The sequence below is a fragment of the Manduca sexta genome, chromosome 26, assembly GCF_014839805.1.
Source record: "Manduca sexta isolate Smith_Timp_Sample1 chromosome 26, JHU_Msex_v1.0, whole genome shotgun sequence".
Lineage (NCBI taxonomy): Eukaryota > Metazoa > Arthropoda > Insecta > Lepidoptera > Sphingidae > Manduca > Manduca sexta.
In genome coordinates this window covers 14,828,291-14,852,188 of record NC_051140.1, presented here as the reverse complement: position 1 = coordinate 14,852,188, position 23,898 = coordinate 14,828,291, and the positions used below count along the sequence as shown (strand labels likewise).

Below are 23,898 nucleotides of genomic sequence, written 5' to 3'. Positions count from 1 at the left end.
TTATGATTCATATCAACATGCAAAATTTCGACCAGACTGTGGGACTTACCTTTACTTTCAAAAACCCCCATTAGCTTCTTTTAATTCTGCTTTTTGTAAGTTACGACAAAATACTGGTAAAGTTGATAAAAATTTCTGTGTTGATCTTCAATTTCAAAACTAGAAGGGATGTACTATTTCATTTCAATGGATTCTACCTGGTTAAATTTATATAGACGCTTTGTTATAGATATCCATTTTAATCATACAATTTATCTTTCAACGGCCATAAAGACTTGGTTATGCAGCTTATTATTTATTAGGACTTGTTCTAGAAAAATTATCAAAAACAAAGAAATAACGGTGTTAGGCAATTCGCGTGTATGCAACGGCAAATTTATTCAATGAAAACTGTCATAAACATTCTGCTGATTGTCACCTTGATTGTTATACATTTACACAATATAAAAGACAGAGGTTTGGCGTTAAGTGTCAGTAAACTACTGAACTTTGTATCAACAATACAATTCAAAATGATTGCTAAGGTTGAGCATTAATATTTTTATTGAAATAGTATTGTGCGAATATAATTTTAATAACCACTCATTTTCTTTAATCATCAGGTATTGATCCTTGTAGCGATGGTAGGTGTGGCGACTGCTTACCACGCGTTCTCCTCCCAGCACGTGCACAAGTACGACGGTCACCACGAGCCCGTGTACCATCACGGGCACGGACACGAACACCATGACTACTACGTTAGTTGAAATTTTACTAAAAGTTTAAAGTAACCAACTGCAATTCATTGTCAATGCGTTTTCCACAATAATTGATAACATATCGCTCCTTTTGTAGACGTACCCGAAGTACGACTTCGAGTACAAGGTGGATGACCCGCACACCGGCGACCACAAGTCGCAGCACGAGTCCCGCGACGGCGACGTAGTGCACGGCTACTACTCGCTGCAGCAGCCCTACGGCTCGTTCAGGGACGTGCACTACCACGGCGACGACCACTCCGGGTATATAGCTATGTTTTGAGTACTATAACCACAAAATATAGTATGATTTTCTGCTTTTAACGCACTACATATTGCGCACACGCAACGCGATTCCCGCATGACCACCGTACTTAATGAAGTTGTGTTCACAGGTTCCACGCTGACGTCAAGCACAGCACCCATCACGTCGTACCCCAGCACCATCATTACTATTAAGAAATAATGTAAACTTCGTTATCTATTTATTCTTCGGTGCCAATGTTTCTGTATTGATTTATATTCTTCGTAATAAAAGTATTCATATTATCTAGATTTTGTTTTATATGTACTATAAAAGCAAATAAATACCACAAAAATATCAAGTTATATTTCTATGATTTGTATAGTAAAACGAACATTAGGGACGAGTAAACTTTCTAATGACCACAAGACTCAGTAAAAACCATACATTTATTGGAACTTCCGATTATTGCTATAGTGACGTAATCACACCATTTCACACTCGGAACCGTATTCCATTTATTTATTATAATTACATGCTGTAATATGTGTATTTGTAATTGGAAAAAAATGAATTTATTTATAAATCGAAGAAGCATATAAAATTTTTCAACAACTATTTTACCGTTTGAAGTTTATTGCAGCTCATTTAATTCCCGGTCATTTTGAGACGTTTTAATTTCAGCATAGCTGTAAATAAATAGCCAGAAAAGTAGTCATGGTCAACAAAAACATCATAATAGAAACTTTAAAGAAACTCAATGAAGAAACAGTTCATTAAAATTTAATATCTCAGAGCGATGAACCCCGTGCAGTACCATGTAGTGCTTTGGTACACGCTATTTTGAATGATATCGCTTCTATTCCTGGCAGTCGTGATACTTACCACCAGGCAAGTGGTTCGTTCGTCTCGATTTGTTAATTACAAAGTCTGTAGCCGGAGGTCGCAAAAAATAATAATAATATAATAAATATAATTAAAATGAAAAATAATATATGAGAAATTACAACTAATTAAACTACGTCGAAAATTGATAGATACTAGACCAAGATTGGACCGTGGTTGCGACGACGGTTTCATTTGCCCTTCGATCGCTGCAATGATTAAGACGTTCCGCTGGTAGTGCTTGTACTTGCTTGCACTACTTTAGGTTTTTTTTGTTTTTAGGGCGATGCATGTATACTTAATGTTTTTCATATTCTAGCTAAGTATAATATCTTTAAAAACATTCACTATATTTCATTACTCAGGAATGTCTCATAACTTTTGGAATTTTGAGAATGTTTGGGATCCGAAACAAAATTATAATTAAAAGTAGAGGTAATATGAATACGCACAGTAAGTCCAAAAAACGTAACAAAAAGTTTGAATTTTAGTTTAACACTAACGATCAATGGAAATAACAAACAACAATATAAATTTTCATTCGTTGCTGATAAACAATAACAAACATTATATGAATATTTGCATATAATAAGAAACTATGGTATACTCCACGACAAAAAGAGCGACCTATAATTTAAAAGGTAGAATAATTAAAAATTCACTTTTTGTAGAAAAATTCCAACAAACTTTCGGGTAACCTTGTACTAAGAGATTTAAAATACTTAAAATGGTAAGGTAACGATCATTATCGATGGTTATTGAAAATAAATAGATTTCTGGATCGACCTATTGGTAGCGGCCCGTCCCGTCACCGCCTGTGACTTTAATTAGGTCATCTGTCCATATCTTGAATGATCGTCCGACGCAGCGCTTGCCAGTTAGTGCCCTCCATTCCAAAACCTTCGTGCCCCATCGGCCATCAGTTCGGTTCACAAAACATATTAGCTGCATGTAAATTATAAAGCAAAGCATTTCAGCATTTCCAGCAATTAGCATTTAAAGCTCATAAACATAATACAAACTAGCTCATCAGCTCTATGTAGAAAGTAACAAGAATTTTCTTATAAATAAGAACAATCGGCGCCTAATAAATCAGATTTTTTTAACCGTTTCTGACAGCTCTACTGTACTTTATAACACAGGTTTCATAAACATAAATTACTCAATAATGAACATTACATATACGTCATATTAGCATACAAAAGTTTAAAGAAATAATGAAGGACGAAATATTATGTTTGTGCCTTGCTCTACTTAATTGGGGCAATAGCACGATCCAATAGTAATTGGTAACACATATTTTTAATAACCATATCAAACGAATAAAAAATATTTCAATTGCATGACCATAGTAATGGTGGTTAATTGATCGACTGAACTGATTGATTTAAATATTACTAAGTTTAAATAAATTGTCACCTTGGTTGTCATACATTTGAACAATATAAAAGACAATGTATGTTAGATGTTTGTATCAGTTCACTTCTAAACCTTGTGTCAACGGTTCAATAACATCTAAAACAAAATGTTTACTAAGGTACAGTAAATTAGAAAATAAATATATTTTCCCAATAATTTTTACAGATTCTATAATTTTAAATTAATTATTTAGATACCCATCATTTTTGTTCTTACTACCTTAATTAACGAATATAATGTATTAATAATATAATTTTCTCTAGATGTTGGTCATGGTTGCTCTGTTGGGTGCTGCAGCGGCGCACCACGCGTTCTCCTCCCAGCACGTGCACAAGTACGACGGTCACCACGAGCCCGTGTACCATCACGGACACGAACACCATGACTACTACGTAGGATATATTTTAATATTCTTATCATTACACTACGATAACTCTGTTTAATTTATTTACATTGTTTACTTTTGCAGACTTACCCGAAGTACGACTTCGAGTACAAGGTGGATGACCCGCACACCGGCGACCACAAGTCGCAGCACGAGTCCCGCGACGGCGACGTAGTGCACGGCTACTACTCGCTGCAGCAGCCCGACGGCTCGTTCAGGGACGTGCACTACCACGGCGACGACCACTCCGGGTGAGTCTCACTCATAGAACACAATACACATTGCGCACACGCAGCACCACTCGCGAGTGCATACTGTTCTCATTGATACTGTTGTGTTCACAGGTTCCACGCTGACGTCAAATACAGCACCCATCACGTCGTGCCCCAATACCACCATTATTACTAGACTGAAATCATTGTAAAAGATTTTTCTTAAATATTTTGTAACACAATTTTTTTTGTACCTTACATACGCTTGTTAGCCTGGCAGGGCCGGCTTATACCAAACACACCGGTCTTGTATTGTAACACAAAGAGAAAATAAAAGTTATATTTATATATAAATATTTTTATTACTCAACTCCATAACACTCTATAGATTTATTTTTATTATGGTTTTGTAGCGACTCTAGTTCTTGCAGATTCATATTATTACAAATAAATATCTTACAACAGTTTAATTATACTAAACAGATACAATTGCAAGAACTGGATGCGGTAGGCAGAAGACAGGGTAATATGGCGCGTATTGGAAGAGGCCAATGTCCAGCCGTGGATAAAGATATAGGCTGACGATGATGATGATAATTTGTAGCAATTTCACAGGATATCGCTAAAACTATGCATTTCATTAACGTCTTGACCATAATCCAGTGTTGAATAATGACAGGTTTTTTTGTTGATTTATGTTTAGTTTTCAAATTTTCTGATTTAATTGTTTATTTTTGAACTCTATTATTTCTTGAATTATGTGTGTGTTTTCGATTTTTGCATTATGTTTTATACACTTTCCCAGTATTACGTACGGGCCTCCTCTACTACTGAGAGGAATTAGGCCTTAGTCCACCATGCTGGCCCAGTGCAGATTGGTAGACTTCACACATCCTCGAAAATTCCTATAGAGAATTTCTTAGGTATGCATCCTCATGATGTTTTTCTTCACCGTTAAAGCAAGCGATAATTTACAAAGAATACACACATAAGTTTTTAGAATAGGCAGAGGTGTGTGCCCTTGGGATTTGAACCTGCGGACATTCGTCTCGACAGTCCGTTCCATAACCAACTAGGCTATCGCATAAGTACGTGTAATATATTCAACAAAATAAAAGAAAGGCAAGCAATTATGTCCTTAAACTTGAATGAACACAAATCTGATCGTACGAAATAATCTGGTTGGGTGAAAAATTACAGTGGATTGCGAAAACAAACTGAGGACCGAGTATATAAAGACATATTACACATTAAGATATTATCACTTACCATACAGTGAACCAAGCAGGGTCTGTTCTGCAAGCCAGTAAAAAACTTACAACCAAAATGTACAAGGTAATTAATAAGATTCCCTATTCGTCAAATAGAGGTGTCAGTAAAATGTGTGAATTCATGTTTCCTCTAACAAATAATTGTCAACACTTAAACAATGTCGTTAATAATTTTATCCCAACAATTAATACTCATATATTTAAATTACACATAGTTTTTAGAAGTTATGAAAAAGTTATAAGGTTTTGGAACATAAGCTTTTGATAGTCTGGTGATTTCAATAATAGCGTAGTTTTTCTTTAAAAATATGAAATTCTATGCTTCAACATAGTTCAGTTAATTAACTTGCATTATTATGTACACATTAGAAGACTATATTTACATGCCTATTTATCTATGGGAACCTTATTTATGAGGAATGAGTTTGATAGGTTCGCACTGTTAAATATATTATTTAAAATATACATACATATAAAAAAATATTAAAAGATACCCAACTTTTAGATTTTTGTGATTGCCGCTACCGTCGCATTCGCTAGCGCTCGTCCTCAGCACCACGGACACGAGCACGCCATCTCATCACAGAGCATAGTGTTGCACGCGTCGCATGACCAGCACCACGCGCCTTCGCACCACCACCACAACGACCACCACCACAACGATCACCATCAGGATCAACACCAACATCACCACGTTGACTACTATGTAAGTGAAAAAAGTATAACAATGTTAATCACAAAAAGCGAAAGAAAACATTTATATTCAAACGCATTTAAATCTATGAAACAGGCTCATCCCAAATACGCGTATGAGTACAAAGTAGAGGACCCCCACACAGGCGACAAGAAGTACCAGCACGAGACCCGCGACGGCGATGTGGTGAAGGGCGTGTACAGCCTGCACGAGGCGGACGGTACCATCAGGACTGTTCATTACTCCGCCGATAAACACAGCGGGTAAACTTTTAATTTGTTATTACTTTTAATTCGGTGGTAGAAAGCCACCCATATATACACAGGTATACCAGATCTACTGCTCGGCCATGAGGCCACGCGGCAGGTGAGAGATAACCATCCCTCGTTAATGAACACTTTCCATACAGTGAACCAAGCAGGGTCTGTTCTACAAGCCAGTAAAAACCTTACAACCAAAATGTACAAGGTAATTGATAACAATCCTAATAATTTGGACTCCACTGTAATTACCATCAGGTATAATGGTGTAACGTTGCCGTGACCGTTTAAAAAAACTTACATAATTTTGTAATTACAGATTCAATGCTGAAGTAAGGCGTGAGGGTCACGCGCAGCACATCCAGCTCGCACAACACGAGCACCATCACTAGATCAACACTCACCTGTTATACTGTATTTTATTTGTTGTTATTTTTAATTATATTTCTAAAAAATTCTTAATAAAAGTTCAAATACATTGCGATTTTTATTAAATTTTTTACCAGGAATATTAAAAATAACGAACTTTGTGCAGGAAGTTTGCTAGCCAATAATTTTCTGTAGAACTAGAATCTATTTATACCGCGATATCTAAATCCGGGTTAAGACTAAAGACAACCACTCGAGCAAAATGTAGAACGTTCTAAAAATAATAGAAAGAAGGTTGAAAGTTAAATTAAAAAACATTTGGTTGAAGTGTGTTATGCTGTCCATACAAACCCTAGTTATACCCCGTATACCGCACCTCAGCCATGGAAGAAAACTTTATTTTATACTTTTATATGTACATTTACTGAATACCAGTATTTTCAATGTTCCCGAAGAGACTGTACAAACTACAATACTGCTACGACTTCTCCTAATACTAACTACTAGTATTAGGAGAAAGAATTACTACCGTATAGGATATATGTTTCAATCTCGGGCAAAACATGTGCAGTTTGGACAACACTGGGTTTGTAACTTAAATACACTGTACAACTAAGGCAATTCATTTATATCTCCTACGTTCCTCATTGAAATCAGTGGTGCAGTACCAGTCGGACTGATAGGAATATGTGTTAAGGAGCCGAATGATAGTGCCACATGTGGTGATAATATGTATAATTATGTTATATTTGTTTGTATTTTATTTTTTCCCTATTTTAGTTTATGCTATACTTTTATTTTCTAAATAATAAATGTTTCACACTTTTCTTTTTTTTCATTCTACTCATTTATGGTTTTCATTAAGTATATTACAAAATATCGCAAATTACCAAAATCTTGTGAATTTATTCTATGGCAAAAAAAAATCTGTAATAAATACTTAACAAACCTTCATGTTCACACCGTGTATCGGTATTTCTTTAGATATTATGATTTCAGGGACTGCTCTCCAGTATTTTATTAAATGGTAATCAATCTGATGCCTGTTTGACAATGTTCAAGGAAATGTTATCCGTATATTCTTTAGTCGTTTGTTTTTCGTCTCCGTCTCGTATAAGGAAGCCACGCAACATTATATTCAAAGACTAGAATTTATTCAGATATCACAAATAAAGTTCGTAGAAATATAATCATTTAGGAGTAATGCATAAAGAACCTTCAAATCCTTTGATGGAAAAATAGATACAGTAAATTAATTTCGCTCCTTACGTCTCGGCCTTTGGAGCAATAGGGATAAGCTTTTGTCGATACCATTCAAAGAATCAATAAACGCATCAAGTGCACAAATAATATTTCTCCAATACAAAAGAACTAGCTTTTGCTCGCGGCTTTGTCCGCGTGAACGAATTTTCCGGGATATTTTTTTTTTGCCTACTTGCTTGATATGTATCGTTATATTAGGACCAAATTACATAAAATTATTATAAATTGTAGCCTATGTGTTGTTCTGGTATATAACCTATATTATTTTGAAGTTCCATCCAAATCCGTTCAGTAGTTTTTTCGTGAAAGAGGAATATACATACATACATCCATACATCCATCCATCCATCCTCACAATTAGTTTCGTCTTTAATCTCTGCGATATAAAGAAAAATTATGTCTTCAAACATTCCATAATCAAAACTCAACCCATGAGTTTAAGATTGAAATTGTCGGCAAAGAGTACTTCAAAAAAAAGAAACACATAAATTGTCATAAAATTTCGAATAACCTTCTACATTCATATTGTGTCACACACTATCAAAATATTAATTTTACGTAACCGAAATTATATCGAATTCTAATCAACTATAGCGGTCAGATGTAAAAAATCACCTTGGTTATTATACTTTTAAACAATATAAAAGACATGAGTTAATATTTGGTGTCAGTCAGTAACTAAACTTTGTATCAGCAATACAACAATTGGAACAAAATGGTTGGCAAGGTGTGGAAAAGCTTTTTATACAAAATTGTCATGTGATACGCAGTCATACCAATTTGTGCATTATAGTAATCGTGCTGCGGTCGAAATTCAACCGACAAATCTAATAGAAGTAATCCAAGAAACAGCTGAATAGATTTAAATAGATGACGCTGGTGTCAATTATATAAGCTATCAATCATTATGTACTTACAGTTTTTTAGGGACCTTTATAGCGTGAAGCTGCGAGTAATACTTAGTATAATATATGTGTAACACATATTATACCTTATTTTTTTTTTTATTCTTTTCTACAATATGAAGTTATCATCAACAGTTAATATCAGCCAAATCTCATACTTTCCCTCTGCAGAATGTGCTTAAAAAGGGATACAAATTATTTCTTCGCGTATATATATACATATAGATAAGTGCTACAATTTTTATATTATTATAATCTTTGGAATATGTATTTTGAAATAATATTTTTTTTTCTTGCAGATATTCGTTTTCGTTGCCTTATTGGGTGCTGCAGCGGCGCACCACGCGTTCTCTTCACAGCACGTGCACAAGTACGACGGTCACCACGAGCCCGTGTACCATCACGGACACGGACACGAACACCATGACTACTACGTTAGTTAAAATTGAAACTACATATTATGCAACCAGTAACAATAATTAATCTATTACGCCATTTTCTAAATGGCTCACGTTAACAATATTCTTGGTCTGATTTTAGACTTACCCGAAGTACGACTTCGAGTACAAGGTGGATGACCCGCACACCGGCGACCACAAGTCGCAGCACGAGTCCCGCGACGGCGACGTAGTGCACGGCTACTACTCGCTGCAGCAGCCCGACGGCTCGCTCAGGGACGTGCACTACCACAGCGACGACCACTCCGGGTGAGTTTCACTTGCTACTCTCGCTACACACTGCGCATACGCAGCATAACTCGCGCGTGCGCACCGTACTTACCGATGGCGTTTTATTTACAGGTTCCATGCTGACGTCAAGTACAGCACCCATCACGTCGTGCCTCAGCATCATCATTACTATTAGACTGAAATCATTGTAAAAAGTTATTGCTATTATGTATAAAAAGTATTGCCCAAATAAAAGTAATATTAATATAATAAATGAGTATTTATAACTAATCATTTTACGACGCAAATAATATTAACTATTCTATGCGCGTTTCACTCAAGGAACTGATGTTCGTTATCTTGGTTAACTTATTTTTGTTTCCACCCTATGACTTATTTTTTTCTCTTCGTAGTCGGTTCCTCATGAGTGAGGATTCTTTGTCTCCACAGTTTTCTGTTCATCGCATCTTGAACTAGTTTGTTGAATTTGGTGGCAGACGAGTCTCTAATCGGGTCTGTCCATCGGTTTGATGCTCGCTCACTTCTTTAACTACATAATACTTCACATTTACTAAGGTTCGCCATTAATACGACTACCAGTAAAGAAAATTAAACAAAATAAAAGTAAGGCATGCAGTTTTGTCCTTAAACTTGACTTAACATAATTCTGCTCATACGAAATAATCTGGTTTGGTGAAAAATTACAGCGCATTGCGAAAACAAACTGGGGACTGAGTATATAAGGGAATCATGCACATTAACGTATTACCACTTTCCTTACAGTGAACCAAGTCGGGTCTGTTCTACAAGACAGTAAAAAACTTACAATTAAAATGTACAAGGTATTTAATAACAACCCCTATTCTTCAAACAGTAATGTTAGTAAAGAGTGTTCATTTTTGTTTCTTAAAATATATTGTGCTCAACGTTCCACATTGCGTGGGTGAAATTTTAATAATTAATATTAATAGTGTAATGGGCATATTATGTTAGCTTGGGAACTAGCGAAATCCTGAGCTTCAAAGTGAGGTCAACCAGTGAAAATGTGCATAACTATGTACTCATAAGTGTGCTACATTAATATGCCTAAGAAACCATACAGGAAACGACTGTAAACTTATGTATTTTTTATTTAAAATCTTATTAAAAGGCATTTAACTTTTAGATTTTAGTATTCGCCGCCGCCGTCGCCCTCGCCAGCGCTCTTCCTCAACACCACGAGCACGGTCACGCCATCTCATCGCAGAGCATCGTGCTGCACGCGTCGCATGACCAGCACCACGCGCCTGCGCACCACCACCACAACGAACACCACCAGGATCAACACCAACATCACCACGTTGACTACTATGTAAGTGAAAAAAGTATAACAATGTTAATCACAAAAAAGAAAGAAAACATTTCTATTCAAACGCATTTAAATCTATGAAACAGGCTCATCCCAAGTACGCGTACGAATACAAAGTAGAGGACCCTCACACTGGCGACAAGAAGTACCAGCACGAGACCCGCGACGGCGATGTGGTGAAGGGCGTGTACAGCCTGCACGAGGCGGACGGTACCATCAGGATCGTCGAGTACACCGCTGACAAGCACAGCGGGTGAGTTATTTTAGTTAAATTACTCTACAAATTTTATCATAAATTCATAAGTTTACTATTTGAGTATTCAAATGGGGTTTACTAAACAGTTAAATTGCCTTTTTAGTATAACGTTCTATTCTCCTTTCACAGGTTCAACGCGGTGGTGAAGCGCCAGGGTCACGCGCAGCACATCCAGCCCGCACACCACCAGCAACATCACTAGACCAACACTCACTTGTTATATTGCACTTTGTTATTTGTTGCTAGTTTTAATTATATTTTATTTTACACAAAAAGAAACTTAATAAAACTTGAAATACATTACTTCTTTTATTGAAATTCTTCTCAGAAACTTTAAGTTTCGGTAGACAGTCTGTTAAACATTTACGCCTATACGATATTTCATCATTGGCTAGAATAATACCCATAACCCAATCTACATTTTAATGTCATTGACGTTCTTTCTGAAATTTTTAATCCGGATAGAAACCTCTGTAATCGGCAATAGCCGTACGCGAACTCTAAAAGATTTACTAAAAAAATATAATAAAATAAGGGTTGTAAAGAAAACGAAATATCATTGTCTTAGTCGCAAGCAAATCCTACTGTCTACTGGTTGCCGCTTTGAAGGACAATAATTCCAATCCTAGGCAAACTAGGGGATCCGTGGAATCACAATATGCTGCCATTAAACCTGTGGGGCAAATTATTATTTTAGAACCGTAAATATTCACAGTAAGTTAATTTAATCAATGGCTATAATTAATCTCTTTCATAAATATTTTGATAATATTATAAAACATCATTTGAAATTCAAAACGTTTATGTTTGTGCATCTTTATTTCCTTAGCAGTTGCTTTATTCTGATATGATGGAAATATATATTTTACATTGGAGATGTATTTTATATAATTTAAATGAATAACAATAATATCAGACTTGTATAATATACTGTCCCTGGGCTGGGCAAAGGCCTGCTCTATTATTGAAAGGGATTAGGCCTTAGTCCATCACACCTGCCTAGAGCGAATTAGCAGACCTCACATATTTAAAAAAAAATAATATAGAGAACTTTTCAGGTATACACGTTTTCTCGCGATATTTCCTTTGCCGTTAAAGCAATTGATAATTCATTAAGTAGGTACCTATACTCACATAAATTTAGAAATGTCAGAAGTCACTCAGAGAAGGCCCTTGTGTTTTGAACCTACGGACATTCGTCTCGGCAGACGTTTCACTTCTAACTAGTCTGACGGCTATCTATATTAATATTTTTGGTATTATCTTTAGAATTATTATAACGCATAAAATATACTAAATTCACTCGCTTGTAGTATATATACAAAATAGATTATATATCCTCGCAAAGCAATTTCACGACAGAACAACTTCACGCGTTACATCTCTGCTTATCCTTTGTAGAAATAGGAGTATCTTTTGTAATGTTTGAAGATTCAGTAAACGCATAAAATATCCTCAATCCTCATAATAAGGAAATATTAAAGACTCAATGTTAAAATATCTGGAATAAAAATAAACATATTATCTTCTAATATTTGCTGCCGCCAATCCATCAGCCCTAGTTTAAAGTTCTAGCCTAATACTTCAAAATATTGCATGCATTTCAATATAAATAACGAATAACCTTCAGTTGCTGATATGTTCGGCGACACAACTACCAAAAAAATAATTTTGCGTAACAGAATTTATATCAATATCTAATCAATAAAAACGGCCAACTGTGAAAAATCACCTTGGTCATTATAATTTTAAACAATATAAAAGACAACGAGTTATATGTTTATGTCAGTCAACTACTGAAGTTGGTATCAATAGTACAAAAATAAAAAAATGGTTCTTAAGGTATGGAAAATGTTTTAAAAAATCTAAAACGTCCAAGAGGTTAAAGTTGTACTTAGTTGAAAAACGCTAGAATTTTTGTATAATATAAAAAATACAATTTGTGTATAACTGTAGTTATTTTTCTTTCAGTTCTTCGTTATCGTTGCCTTATTGGGTGCTGCAGCGGCGCACCACGCGTTCTCCTCCCAACATGTGCACAAGTACGACGGTCACCACGAGCCCGTGTACCATCACGGACACGGACACGAACACCATGACTACTACGTAAGATATATAATATTTCAATCATTCTAAGACGATAATACTTACTGTTTTTTGCATCATCGATACTATTGGTAATGCTTTAATAAATTTACTAATTTTGCAGACTTACCCGAAGTACGACTTCGAGTACAAGGTGGATGACCCGCACACCGGCGACCACAAGTCGCAGCACGAGTCCCGCGACGGCGACGTAGTGCACGGCTATTACTCGCTGCAGCAGCCCGATGGCTCCCTCAGGGACGTGCACTATCACAGCGACGACCACTCTGGGTGAGTCTCGCTAGCTGCATACGCTATACACTGCGCGCACGCAGCGTGACTAGTGCGTTCTTATTGTACTAATTGATGCTGCTATGTTCACAGGTTCCATGCGGACGTCAAGTATAGCACCCATCACGTTGTGCCCCAGCATCATCATTATTACTAGACTGATACACTAATCGCACATTAAGTATTATCATTTTATAACCAAAATATACTGCTCAAATAAAAGTGATTTATTAACATAAAATTTGTATTTTTATTTTACTACCCTACATAATATTTTGTCAATGATTATGATTTTACTACTATGCTTCCATTATGACTTAATATTTTTAAAATACTGTGCCCTAACTGGAGGCACACATGTATTTCATATATGTTATCACAAAAAGTATATTTATAATACCTAGACACATTGTAAGTAATAAATCACTGGCATTCTTCTAGGGCAGAAACGGCAAAAATATACCAACCAAAAACTTTGTTAGGACATAAAACAGGTCGCTTAAAAGGGGCACTCGGATAGTAAGGTGGCCCTGGATGGTACGATACTGGCACATTATTAAGCAATAATTTTTCCTAGTTTTTGCAATATTTTTCATTGACGCCCATTCCTTTTGGTCATAGCATTCCTGAGCACGCTAACGTTCAATCAAACAAATTCTTCAGCTTTATATAACAGTAGATGTGCCATTAGAATATACAATTTGGACACTTGAAACCGTGTCGCAACGATTGCATAGAATACGCCTAAAAATTACTAGCTGTCGTTTATGACAAATGAATAATTTATTAATTATTAGTCATCTCTCGTCAATTGACATTCTATTGAATTCCACTCTACTTACCATCAGGGGCAGTGGGATCCCTTTGCAGTGTCCGTATAAAAAAAGTAAATAATTTTCGTACGTTTACCATCAATTACAACGAATGTTGCGTATAAAAAAATTAAATAATGTTCGTACTAGTTTCAATACGTAACACTTCAAAGCAATAAAAAATCCATATTTTTTTATTAATAGAGAATCCGAAAAACAGAGGCATGTTTCTACACAAAAAGCTGGCATAACATTTATAGTATTAACTATGTTTTTTAGGTAATGAAGGTCCCGATTTGGTAATAAGTCCACTTGAATAAAAGTAAGTTCTTCCTTGAACTTGTGTCAACAATATCTGGTTATTCAAATAATCTGGTTCGGTCAAAAATATTATGTATTGCGAAAATTACTTTTTACTGGGTATATAAAGACATATTTCATATTAAAGCATTATCACTGTTCATACAGAAATCCAAGAGAGGACTGTTCTATAATTCAATTAAAGCCATTTGACCAAAATGTACAAGGTTAGTAGATTTTTAAAACATACTGTAATCAAGTAGTCTTGTTTTTTTAGTTCCTATAAGCTTTTATTACTGGGCTTTATTTTAATCAACAAACCAGCTTGGTTACATTATACATTGTGTCTATTGTTGTCTTTTGTTTTTAATATCTCTGTGTCGACTTATTACAGAATAATAGCAGTTATTATTATATTAAATGGGTTCACATGTGACTAATTTATCTTGTACATTCCGATTTACCAAAAAATACTACGCTGTATATATTAGGATATTTATGCGTAGTAAATTATTAAGATTTAACAAATAATACAGATTTTCGTGATCGTCGCTACCATCGCCTTCGCCAGCGCTCGCCCCCAACACCATGAGCACGGCCATGCCCTCTCATCGCAGAGCATCGTGCTACACACGTCGCATGATCAGCATCACGCGCCCGCGCATTACGAGCACAATCACCACAAGGACCAACACCAACATCATCACGTTGACTACTATGTAAGTTAAAAATGTATAACAATGTTAATCACATAAAGCGAAAGAAAACATTTATATTCAAACGCATTTAAATCTATGAAACAGGCTCATCCCAAATACGCGTATGAATACAAAGTTGAGGACCCTCACAATGGCGACAAGAAGTATCAGCACGAGACTCGCGACGGCGATGTGGTGAAGGGCGTGTACAGCCTGCACGAGGCCGACGGCACCATCAGAACTGTTCATTACTCAGCTGACAAACACAGCGGGTAAGAAACTTTTGTGCTGCTCTATTAAATTTCGTTATGATTAAAATACGCGTCAAACAAAGGCTAATATACACTATGTACGTATGAAGTGTAACTGTAGGATAACTAAACTGCAATCTGCAATGCAGGTTATTTTATTAAAAATAAAAGCGTGATCAAATTATATATAACCTTTATATAGATAAAGGTTCATCATAGTGATGATAATCAAAATACCTAAAATGATAAAACTAAATTCTTTAAACTTAATGTAAAATTTACGATATTGCGAATAACATAAACAACTTTAAATAGAGGCCATCGATATCAAAATATTTAGTAGACTTTTATGTAAACACGAAAGTACTGTTTTACAATATAGTAAAAGTATAGTATAAAATACAATATAATATTGATATCGTTCCCACAGGTTCAACGCGGTGGTGAAGCGCCAGGGTCACGCGCAGCACATCCAGCCGGCACACCACCAGCACCATCACTAGACCAACCCTCACTTGTTATATTGCATTTTGTTACTTGTTATTTTGTTAAATTATTTTATACTCTATGTACACAAAAAGAAACTTAATAAAATCTTAAATATATTTCACATGTTTTACTAAAATCTACTAACGATATACCTTATATCATAACTTGTACGCCATTAATATTTTAAGTAAGTATAAAGATTCTTCACATTATAATACTTACTTACGAAATACGGAATTCTTTTCGAATCAAGATGTGAGATGAGCACGTGCGTTCAGTTAGAATAGTGAGCAAAATTATTCACTCTCGATCATTATTTGCACACAATAATATGTTTTGTCGTGTACTTTAATTATATACTACTACTTTTAGGTTTTACAATGAATCCAATTATAGTTTACCAAATTGTTAAATGCTTCTATACTATGTCACGACATAATTCAATAGAATTCTAAGCTCACCACATCTCATATTATGAGAATGGGTTTCTGGATTTTTACGTAAATATCCTTAATATTATTTATTAACCGCATTTTGACACTACCTGGTGCTGAAAATAATTATTCTCTAGACTATAAGTATTTCTGGCATGAGCTTACATTCCTGTACTAAAATAAGAAGATACACAATGCTGCCCGAAAAAAACTCAAGAGTCTATCTTCCAGAAGAAATAAAGAATATGTATCTGCAACATTGCACTGAAATTGATCAAGTTTAATAAAGTTCTAAATCATACGTTCCATCCCATTAAACAACGAATGACATTGAATTGTTGGTATTTCGTGTGACACTATTATCTATATATTGCTTTTGCGTAACTGTAATAATATCAATCTCTAATCAATAAAAACAATCAGTGCGAAAAGTCACCTTGGTCATTTGCATTTGGTCAATATAAAAGAACCGATTTAGAAGTTTGTGTCAGTTAACAACTAAGTTTGTACAAACAACAAATAACCCAAAATGGTTGCTAAGGTATGTAAATAAAAGTAAAATACTAGCTAATATAATCATTTCAAAATACTATCTTTTTATATATACAACAAACAAATAACCTTAATATTTCACATTGACACTGTCATGTTTGAATTACGCTTGACTATGATTATTTTCTTTTTTCAGTTCTTCGTTTTCGTTGCCTTATTGGGTGCTGCAGCGGCGCACCACGCGTTCTCCTCCCAGCACGTGCACAAGTACGACGGTCACCACGAGCCCGTGTACCATCACGGACACGAACACCATGACTACTACGTTAGATAAATTTTACTATTATTATAATTAACCAACTGCGATAAATCTGTCAATGCATTCTATTCAATAATTGATAACATATCGCTCCTTTTGTAGACGTACCCGAAGTACGACTTCGAGTACAAGGTGGATGACCCGCACACCGGCGACCACAAGTCGCAGCACGAGTCCCGCGACGGCGACGTAGTGCACGGCTAATACTCGCTGCAGCAGCCCGACGGCTCCCTCAGGGACGTGCACTACCACGGCGACGACCACTCCGGGTGAGTCTCACTCGCTGCACTCACTACTCATTGCGCACCCGCAGCGAGACTTGCGACTGCGCACGGTACTCACTTATGCTGTTTTGTTTACAGGTTCCATGCTGACGTCAAGTACAGCACCCATCACGTCGTACCACAATATCATCATTATTACTAGACTGAAACATAAACAACTACAATATGATACTATTATTTTGTAATGAAATGAAGTTATGTATCTGCTACAAAAATAAATTACCTATAAAATTACCTTATATTTTATTTGGATAATACTATGCTTATAAATATATCAATATTCAATTGCAAATAGATTAGACTACCTTGTGGTAGGGATATCAGTAGTAACAGGGTCAGAAGAAGCTTACTTAGTACAAATGGTTACGGCCCGATTAGAGGCAAATCTTTTCACGTCTTACTTTTTTACTTATACGTATACTTATACTCAAACTCATCATACTAATGCATACTCATACTCATATATTAAACTCGCACACATACTCATACTCAAACCTATACTTAGATATAAACGTACTAACTGCTGAACAGATGTGGATGAAATTTGACACATAGACAGACTAAGTTCTAGGGTAACATTAGAGCTACTTTTTATCCTGGTAATTCCCTCCAATAAGAAATTGTATTTTTTTAATCTGATTTACGTTGATGATGCTGGTATACGTTATGTGTCGTACGATTTCTGTAGTGGGAAAGGCTTTTCACGTGGGTGAAGCCAAAACCTAGTCTCAAATAAATATGAGCGTGGGTATTATAAAAATGTTTCTTTTATAGTAAATCAATCAATCTTCTATTTAATTTACTGGCGCACTGTAGAAAATTATCAGCTTGAAATAAGCATTAGAGATTTATAGCTTTCGTACTTTTTGCTTTATTGCCCTAGTAGAAGAATGCTAAGATCTCTTATTCCGATAACTGTCTCGGTGCTATCCCCGGTAAGCCAAATTTTTCATTGAATATCAATTCAAATAACGTGAATCGCCAGAATTGAAATCTCGCTCCTCTTTTGCGTTACGTAAATGAATTCAAACCGGGAGAGCAATAAGTAGTTAAACCCTATCCTTATATTAATATGAAGGTAAGCTATTATAATACATAATTTCATCACAAGAATAGGTTTCCTGATCTCAACATAGGACGTAAAAGCAATAAAATAATTATGTTGACATTTTCAATTACAACATTTTTCTGTCTTCACTAAACAATTATCAAAATATCGTTGTGCCTATGTTTCGTAATACCTAAACTAACCAATAAAACTATAAACGTCATGTGAAATGTCAGTTTGGTGGTGGTTAAAGATTTTAACATATAAAAAGACAGTAGTATAGCATCTTCAATATCAGTCATCTATTGATTTTGTCTCATCCAACAAAAATACAAAATGGTTGCTAAGGTAACGTAGATTTGGAAGCTTCTATAATCTTGCAATGCAAAGACCCTTATATAATTTCATTGCTAATAATAATTCGTAATAAAAGACTAGTAACGCAATCGCAAAATGTGTTTCTCAAATATAATAATTTTATTTCTTTAGATCTTAGTATTCACCGCCCTTCTGGGTGCTGCGGTCGCGCATTCTGCCTTCTCTTCCCAACATATAAAGAAATACGACAGCCCTACCGAGTCTGGACATGGAAAAGGCCATGGATATGGGTATGAGCAAGTACATAGGTATGGACAGAGTCAAGGATTTGGACAAGGTTACGGTCAAGGATTTGGACACGGGCATGGTCAAGGGTTTGGGTTTGGGCATAATCAAGGGTTTGGACACGGGCAGGCAGAAGGATTTGGATACGGGCAGAGACAAGGATACGGCCATAGTCATGGTCATCGATATGGGCAGAGGCACGGACATCAACACAAGGATCACCATGTAAGTAGAGAAAGCAATGCTAGTAAAGGAGTACTAGTTTGTGGCAAATATGTTTTCGTAACACACACCGTGAAAACTAAACTGGTATTATAGTGATTCAGTTAGGCGAATGACGAAGAGATCCGGTATTGTAGGTCGCCATATTTCTAGTAACAGCCAAAGAGCGCAACTTCTTTTGCTGATTCTTAAATTAAGCTCCATACCAGTGACAGCAGAGATGAGGGTTGTGAAAAATTGAAAATTCTATGTAACCCCAACTCTCTAATTAAGTTAATATTTAAGATGACTCATACTTAATTCAGCGAGTATTTTGATGATATTAACTTATTTATATTTTTAGGCCCACCCTAAGTACGAATTCGAATACTCTGTGGAGGATTCACACACCGGCGACCACAAGTCGCAGCACGAGTCCCGCGACGGCGACGTAGTGCACGGCTACTACTCGCTGCAGCAGCCCGACGGCTCGCTCAGGGACGTGCACTACCACGGCGACGACCACTCCGGGTGAGTCTCACTCGCTGCATACACTGCACACTGCGCTCAGGTACACGACTAGCACATGCGCACGGTACTGACTGATTCTATTGTATTTACAGGTTCCACGCGGAGGTCCACTATAGTACTAATCACGGCCAGCCTGAACAACATGACAAACACTTTTATTAAGCTAACATAATTTTATGTGTAACAATATAAATAATTAGATTTTAATAAAAATACTTTATAAAAAATCTATATATTATTTTTATGTACTACTTTACTCCCTAGGCGTGACCTTTGTAAAACCTGTACCGGGAAATATTTGCAGAAAAATTAAACGTACTTTCCTAACAAAAGTGTTATTTATTTTTTCGAATGTTACTCATTCTTAAACCCTACAGTAAAGTTGTTTTAGTTACTGTAGGTCCAAATCTGGTTTTAAATAATAATCTTGTTTGGAAAGTCATTCAAGATCTACTTATTGCATAAAGTTTCTCCGTGAACGGAATATTAATGATAAAGAATACATATATTATAAGCAGCTAGCGTTTGCTCACGGCTTCGCCCACATGAAGGACTTTTCCGCAATAAAAGTCCCGCTATATATTTTGCCGGGATAGAAAGTAAATAGTATTTCGCTCTTTTCGTTTATCCGTTCAGTACATTTTGAGAAAATCGATAACACACACATAGACAAACAAGTTAACTTTGTTTTATAATATTTACTTATAGATGCGTAATCGGATTAAGTATATTTATTTTGACAAATAATTAATCAAAGTCACCATCACGATATATCAGGTAAATGTATTAAATGAATCACCGACTTTCAGCATATACCAAGGTTTTAAATCCTATAGAAAAATACTCGGAAGCGTTTTTGGTTCTATTAAAATATTTACCTAATTATGTATGACAGAGACAAAAAATGTCGTATCTTCATTGTAAGCTAGATTTTAGTCTACCACAGAAAAAAGTATTTTATAATCATCAAATTTAAAATTAATCAATGAAACCTCGATATGACCAACCGTGAACTATTTTTTATCTCCAAACAATTATATTTAAATAGTGCGTTTACGTAACAATTGTAATAACTATGCGTAAACTAATCAACAAAAAATACTCTATTTGGAATGTCACCTTGGTCGTTATAGTTTTAAACAATATAAAAGACACGAGTTAGGTGTAAAGTGTCAGTAAATTATTGCACATTGTATCAACAATACAAAATGGTTGCTAAGGTAAAGTGCAATTGATATTCAAACGTCATATTTACAAAGCTTCATGGAGGAAAAACAGTAAAAACTGCATGCAATTGCAGGCCCTTGAAGGACATATGGCATAATGAGATTTTTAATATACATCATATTTTTGTTTTAAAGCTGATTAACTCGATTCTAACGTCCTAACTCAATCTTTTACAATACATATTTATCCGTGTTTCAGTTGGTAGTCTTCGTTGCCTTATTGGGTGCTGCAGCGGCGCACCACGCGTTCTCCTCCCAGCACGTGCACAAGTACGACGGGCACCACGAGCCCGTGTACCATCACGGACACGGACACGAACACCATGACTACTATGTAAGATATATTATAATATTATAATCATTAATCGACGATAGTTTTGTTTTTAGGCTCATGGATTATTAAATTATTAATTCACATAACCAAATATATTGATTTTTCTAGACTTACCCGAAGTACGACTTCGAGTACAAGGTGGATGACCCGCACACCGGCGACCACAAGTCGCAGCATGAGTCCCGCGACGGCGACGTAGTGCACGGCTACTACTCGCTGCAGCAGCCCGACGGCTCGCTCAGGGACGTGCACTACCACGGCGACGACCACTCCGGGTGAGTATTACTTGCTGCACTCACTGCTCATTGCGCACCCGCAGCGAGTCTTGCGACTGCGCACGGTACTCACTTATGCTGTTTTGTTTACAGGTTCCACGCTGACGTCAAGTACAGCACCCATCACGTCGTGCCCCATTATCATAATTATTACTAGACTGACACAAAAAACAATGTGATATATTCTTTTCCAATAAATATATAACCAAATATTTTTACTGTAAACTTTTTTTACTTTTGTTACAACATGTCGTAGTTCAATAAAAAAACATCGATCTCACATTTTAGATCATAGGTTCAATGAATAATAATATTATGTAGGTAGCTATTATTTATGCTTATTCAAATAATTAAATATCAGAGATAACTACAAGTTACTTTGCACTCCTATCTCAAAAAAAGAAACAGCGTCGCCGCCTATATAGCTTAAACTAAAAAATAACCATAATTTCTTGGTATTTTTTCGTTATACGATCTTATTCCGTATCCGATCTTACCCGAACGCAACCTAATGAAACGTCTCGTATACAAATAAATTAAAGAGTGAACCGAACAAAGTTGTGAAACATGATTTTTGAAACTGAGCTGTAGTGTAAAAACCAACGTTTTTATTGCATACATTACAAGTAATGTAGGTGTGTTATTATAATTATCACACACTGAAAGTACCAATTATCTTAACGCGCACCATTTTTCACTAACATAATTAACTCATATCAATACCACTGAAATTGTGCAAACGATCTTGTTTTAATTCCTCGAGATAATAAGAGAAACTTGGTATCCTTCAAATTTTATCGTATATATAAAGAATTGTAGCACATACGTTTATCACTTTTCTTATAATAATGAATGAGTATGCAAGAGTCCGCACGGGTACGCGGTAATCACATACCATGCAGCAAAGTGCATACTGATTTATTCCGGTTTGAAGACAGTATAACTACTGGGCAATGTGTCTTATAGTGAGGTTAGCTTAGCTGGGAGTGGAGCAGACTGCTGAGATAAATGTCTGCAAGTTCAAAACCTAAAGGAACCTCTGACCTTTCTTATGTTATTTGTATATTCTTTTTGCATTATGGCTTGCTTTACAACACAACATCGTGAGGACACCTGCATACCTGAGTTCTCTATAAGAATTTTGGGACATGTGAAGTCTGCCAATCCGCACTAAACCAGCGTGATGGACTAATGCCTAAGCCCTTACAGTAAAAAAAATAATTTTAACAAAAAATTAAACCGCCTTCAAAAACCACTTAAAACCAAAAAATAATTAAACATTACAGGTATATACTGTATACCAATTTTGGAGTCGGTGCCTAATTAAAATTGCTAGTTAAGCTATATTTGTTACATAGTCCATCTATGAGCTAAATTTCTTTCAAATCAATAAAAAGGAGTAGGTTTCCGTTTATTACTAACAAACATACACAGTGAAAAGTGTAATACCAATAATAAATACATGTATGGTGTTTCATCTTTTTCTTTCCTCTTTTTTCGGGGCAAGGAGTGTAATACACCCACATTTGACCAGCTATATGTAACAGGGGAAGAATTTGGGTAGTGTACAGTTCACAAATTTAAATATTTCCTTAATAGTTTCCATTTGCTGTGCTGCGGCGGTGTGTTCATCTCCGGTGACGATCTGACTTTGCACGCTGACAGCACATTGTTTTCGTATATTCGTTAATATAGTTAAACTAGATAAATACATAGTATAAATTAGCTTTTATGCTATAACGTAAATAAAACTATAATTTCATGAACATTAAGGGTGTCTGGCAAAAGGTTGCCACGATGTTAAGTGTCTGGCAATGAATAACGTGATTTTAAATAATTTTCTGAAGGTAATACCAAAAAATCTCACTTTTTTATTTGATGAAATTAGATCGGTATTTTACACACCTTTAGTACCGTTTACCTGCCAAAGCTACGGTAACCCAAATTTCATAATCGCCTATCGTTCTTACCTGTGTTGGGAGCATGCGTTGACAAACCTTCAGCTTTTATAAATTAACGAAGGTCTGGGGTTCACGGGCTCTTAGACTATAGATAAAAAATACATACGTAACTTTGAAAAGTCAAAAATGTTGGGTTCGAAACCTGCGTACCTTCGTGCTGGCATCAATATTAATCTATCGTGCACGTTATAGAGAGAGAGTATACCACAAACATATCAAATCGGGGATAATTCACGTATCTATTGACTTACGTGTCGGTGATATTAAGGGCCCTTTCCAACTTTACACGTTATGTGCGCTGTCACTCGAACAAAGAAGCGATAAAGATACAGAAAATCTGTAAAACTA

At 35.8% G+C, this 23,898-nt stretch overlaps 5 protein-coding genes across 5 annotated transcripts; all 5 read left to right on the top strand.

The window, feature by feature from the left end:
* The first annotated feature begins 441 nt into the window (after window positions 1-441).
* Window positions 442-4,155, top strand: LOC115454902 (pupal cuticle protein Edg-84A). The gene is given in 9 exon segments (XM_037443153.1): window positions 442-524; window positions 603-737; window positions 835-1,001; window positions 1,133-1,149; window positions 1,152-1,288; window positions 3,392-3,403; window positions 3,549-3,677; window positions 3,755-3,921; window positions 4,015-4,155. Coding segments are annotated over 9 exon segments (840 nt in total). The 5' UTR covers window positions 442-512; the 3' UTR covers window positions 4,079-4,155.
* A 1,006-nt stretch (window positions 4,156-5,161) lies between these two features.
* On the top strand, window positions 5,162-6,499 carry LOC119190801 (histidine-rich glycoprotein-like). The gene is made up of 4 exons (XM_037443727.1): window positions 5,162-5,217; window positions 5,659-5,859; window positions 5,944-6,110; window positions 6,427-6,499. The coding sequence occupies exons 1-4, from the start codon at window positions 5,209-5,211 to the stop codon at window positions 6,497-6,499; spliced, it is 450 nt and encodes a 149-aa protein (XP_037299624.1). The 5' UTR covers window positions 5,162-5,208.
* Window positions 6,500-8,409: 1,910 nt separating this feature from the next.
* On the top strand, window positions 8,410-9,586 carry LOC115453388 (cuticle protein 19-like). Its single transcript, XM_030182087.2, has 4 exons — window positions 8,410-8,466; window positions 8,944-9,078; window positions 9,185-9,351; window positions 9,445-9,586. Exons 1-4 carry the CDS (start codon window positions 8,455-8,457, stop codon window positions 9,506-9,508), a joined length of 378 nt encoding a protein of 125 aa, XP_030037947.2. The 5' UTR covers window positions 8,410-8,454; the 3' UTR covers window positions 9,509-9,586.
* Window positions 9,587-10,145: 559 nt separating this feature from the next.
* On the top strand, window positions 10,146-11,118 carry LOC119190716 (cuticle protein 7-like). The gene is made up of 4 exons (XM_037443152.1): window positions 10,146-10,154; window positions 10,478-10,663; window positions 10,747-10,913; window positions 11,046-11,118. Exons 1-4 carry the CDS (start codon window positions 10,146-10,148, stop codon window positions 11,116-11,118), a joined length of 435 nt encoding a protein of 144 aa, XP_037299049.1.
* A 1,575-nt stretch (window positions 11,119-12,693) lies between these two features.
* On the top strand, window positions 12,694-21,814 carry LOC115454993 (pupal cuticle protein Edg-84A-like). Its single transcript, XM_037443151.1, has 9 exons — window positions 12,694-12,758; window positions 12,888-13,022; window positions 17,190-17,243; window positions 19,642-19,754; window positions 19,847-19,904; window positions 20,906-20,974; window positions 21,180-21,314; window positions 21,423-21,589; window positions 21,683-21,814. Exons 1-9 carry the CDS (start codon window positions 12,747-12,749, stop codon window positions 21,744-21,746), a joined length of 807 nt encoding a protein of 268 aa, XP_037299048.1. The 5' UTR covers window positions 12,694-12,746; the 3' UTR covers window positions 21,747-21,814.
* The last annotated feature ends 2,084 nt before the right edge of the window (window positions 21,815-23,898 follow it).

Coding starts and splice junctions, on each gene's coding strand:
- LOC115453388 (XM_030182087.2), top strand. Junction 9,079..9,184: donor ACGAACACCATGACTACTAC/GTTAGTTAAAAT, acceptor GTCTGATTTTAG/ACTTACCCGAAGTACGACTT. Junction 9,352..9,444: donor CACAGCGACGACCACTCCGG/GTGAGTTTCACT, acceptor TTTTATTTACAG/GTTCCATGCTGACGTCAAGT.
- LOC119190801 (XM_037443727.1), top strand. Junction 5,860..5,943: donor ATCACCACGTTGACTACTAT/GTAAGTGAAAAA, acceptor TCTATGAAACAG/GCTCATCCCAAATACGCGTA. Junction 6,111..6,426: donor TCCGCCGATAAACACAGCGG/GTAAACTTTTAA, acceptor TTGTAATTACAG/ATTCAATGCTGAAGTAAGGC.
- LOC119190716 (XM_037443152.1), top strand. Junction 10,664..10,746: donor ATCACCACGTTGACTACTAT/GTAAGTGAAAAA, acceptor TCTATGAAACAG/GCTCATCCCAAGTACGCGTA. Junction 10,914..11,045: donor ACCGCTGACAAGCACAGCGG/GTGAGTTATTTT, acceptor CTCCTTTCACAG/GTTCAACGCGGTGGTGAAGC.
- LOC115454993 (XM_037443151.1), top strand. Junction 13,023..17,189: donor ACGAACACCATGACTACTAC/GTAAGATATATA, acceptor CTCCTTTTGTAG/ACGTACCCGAAGTACGACTT. Junction 17,244..19,641: donor ATGACCCGCACACCGGCGAC/CACAAGTCGCAG, acceptor CACACCGGCGAC/CACAAGTCGCAGCACGAGTC.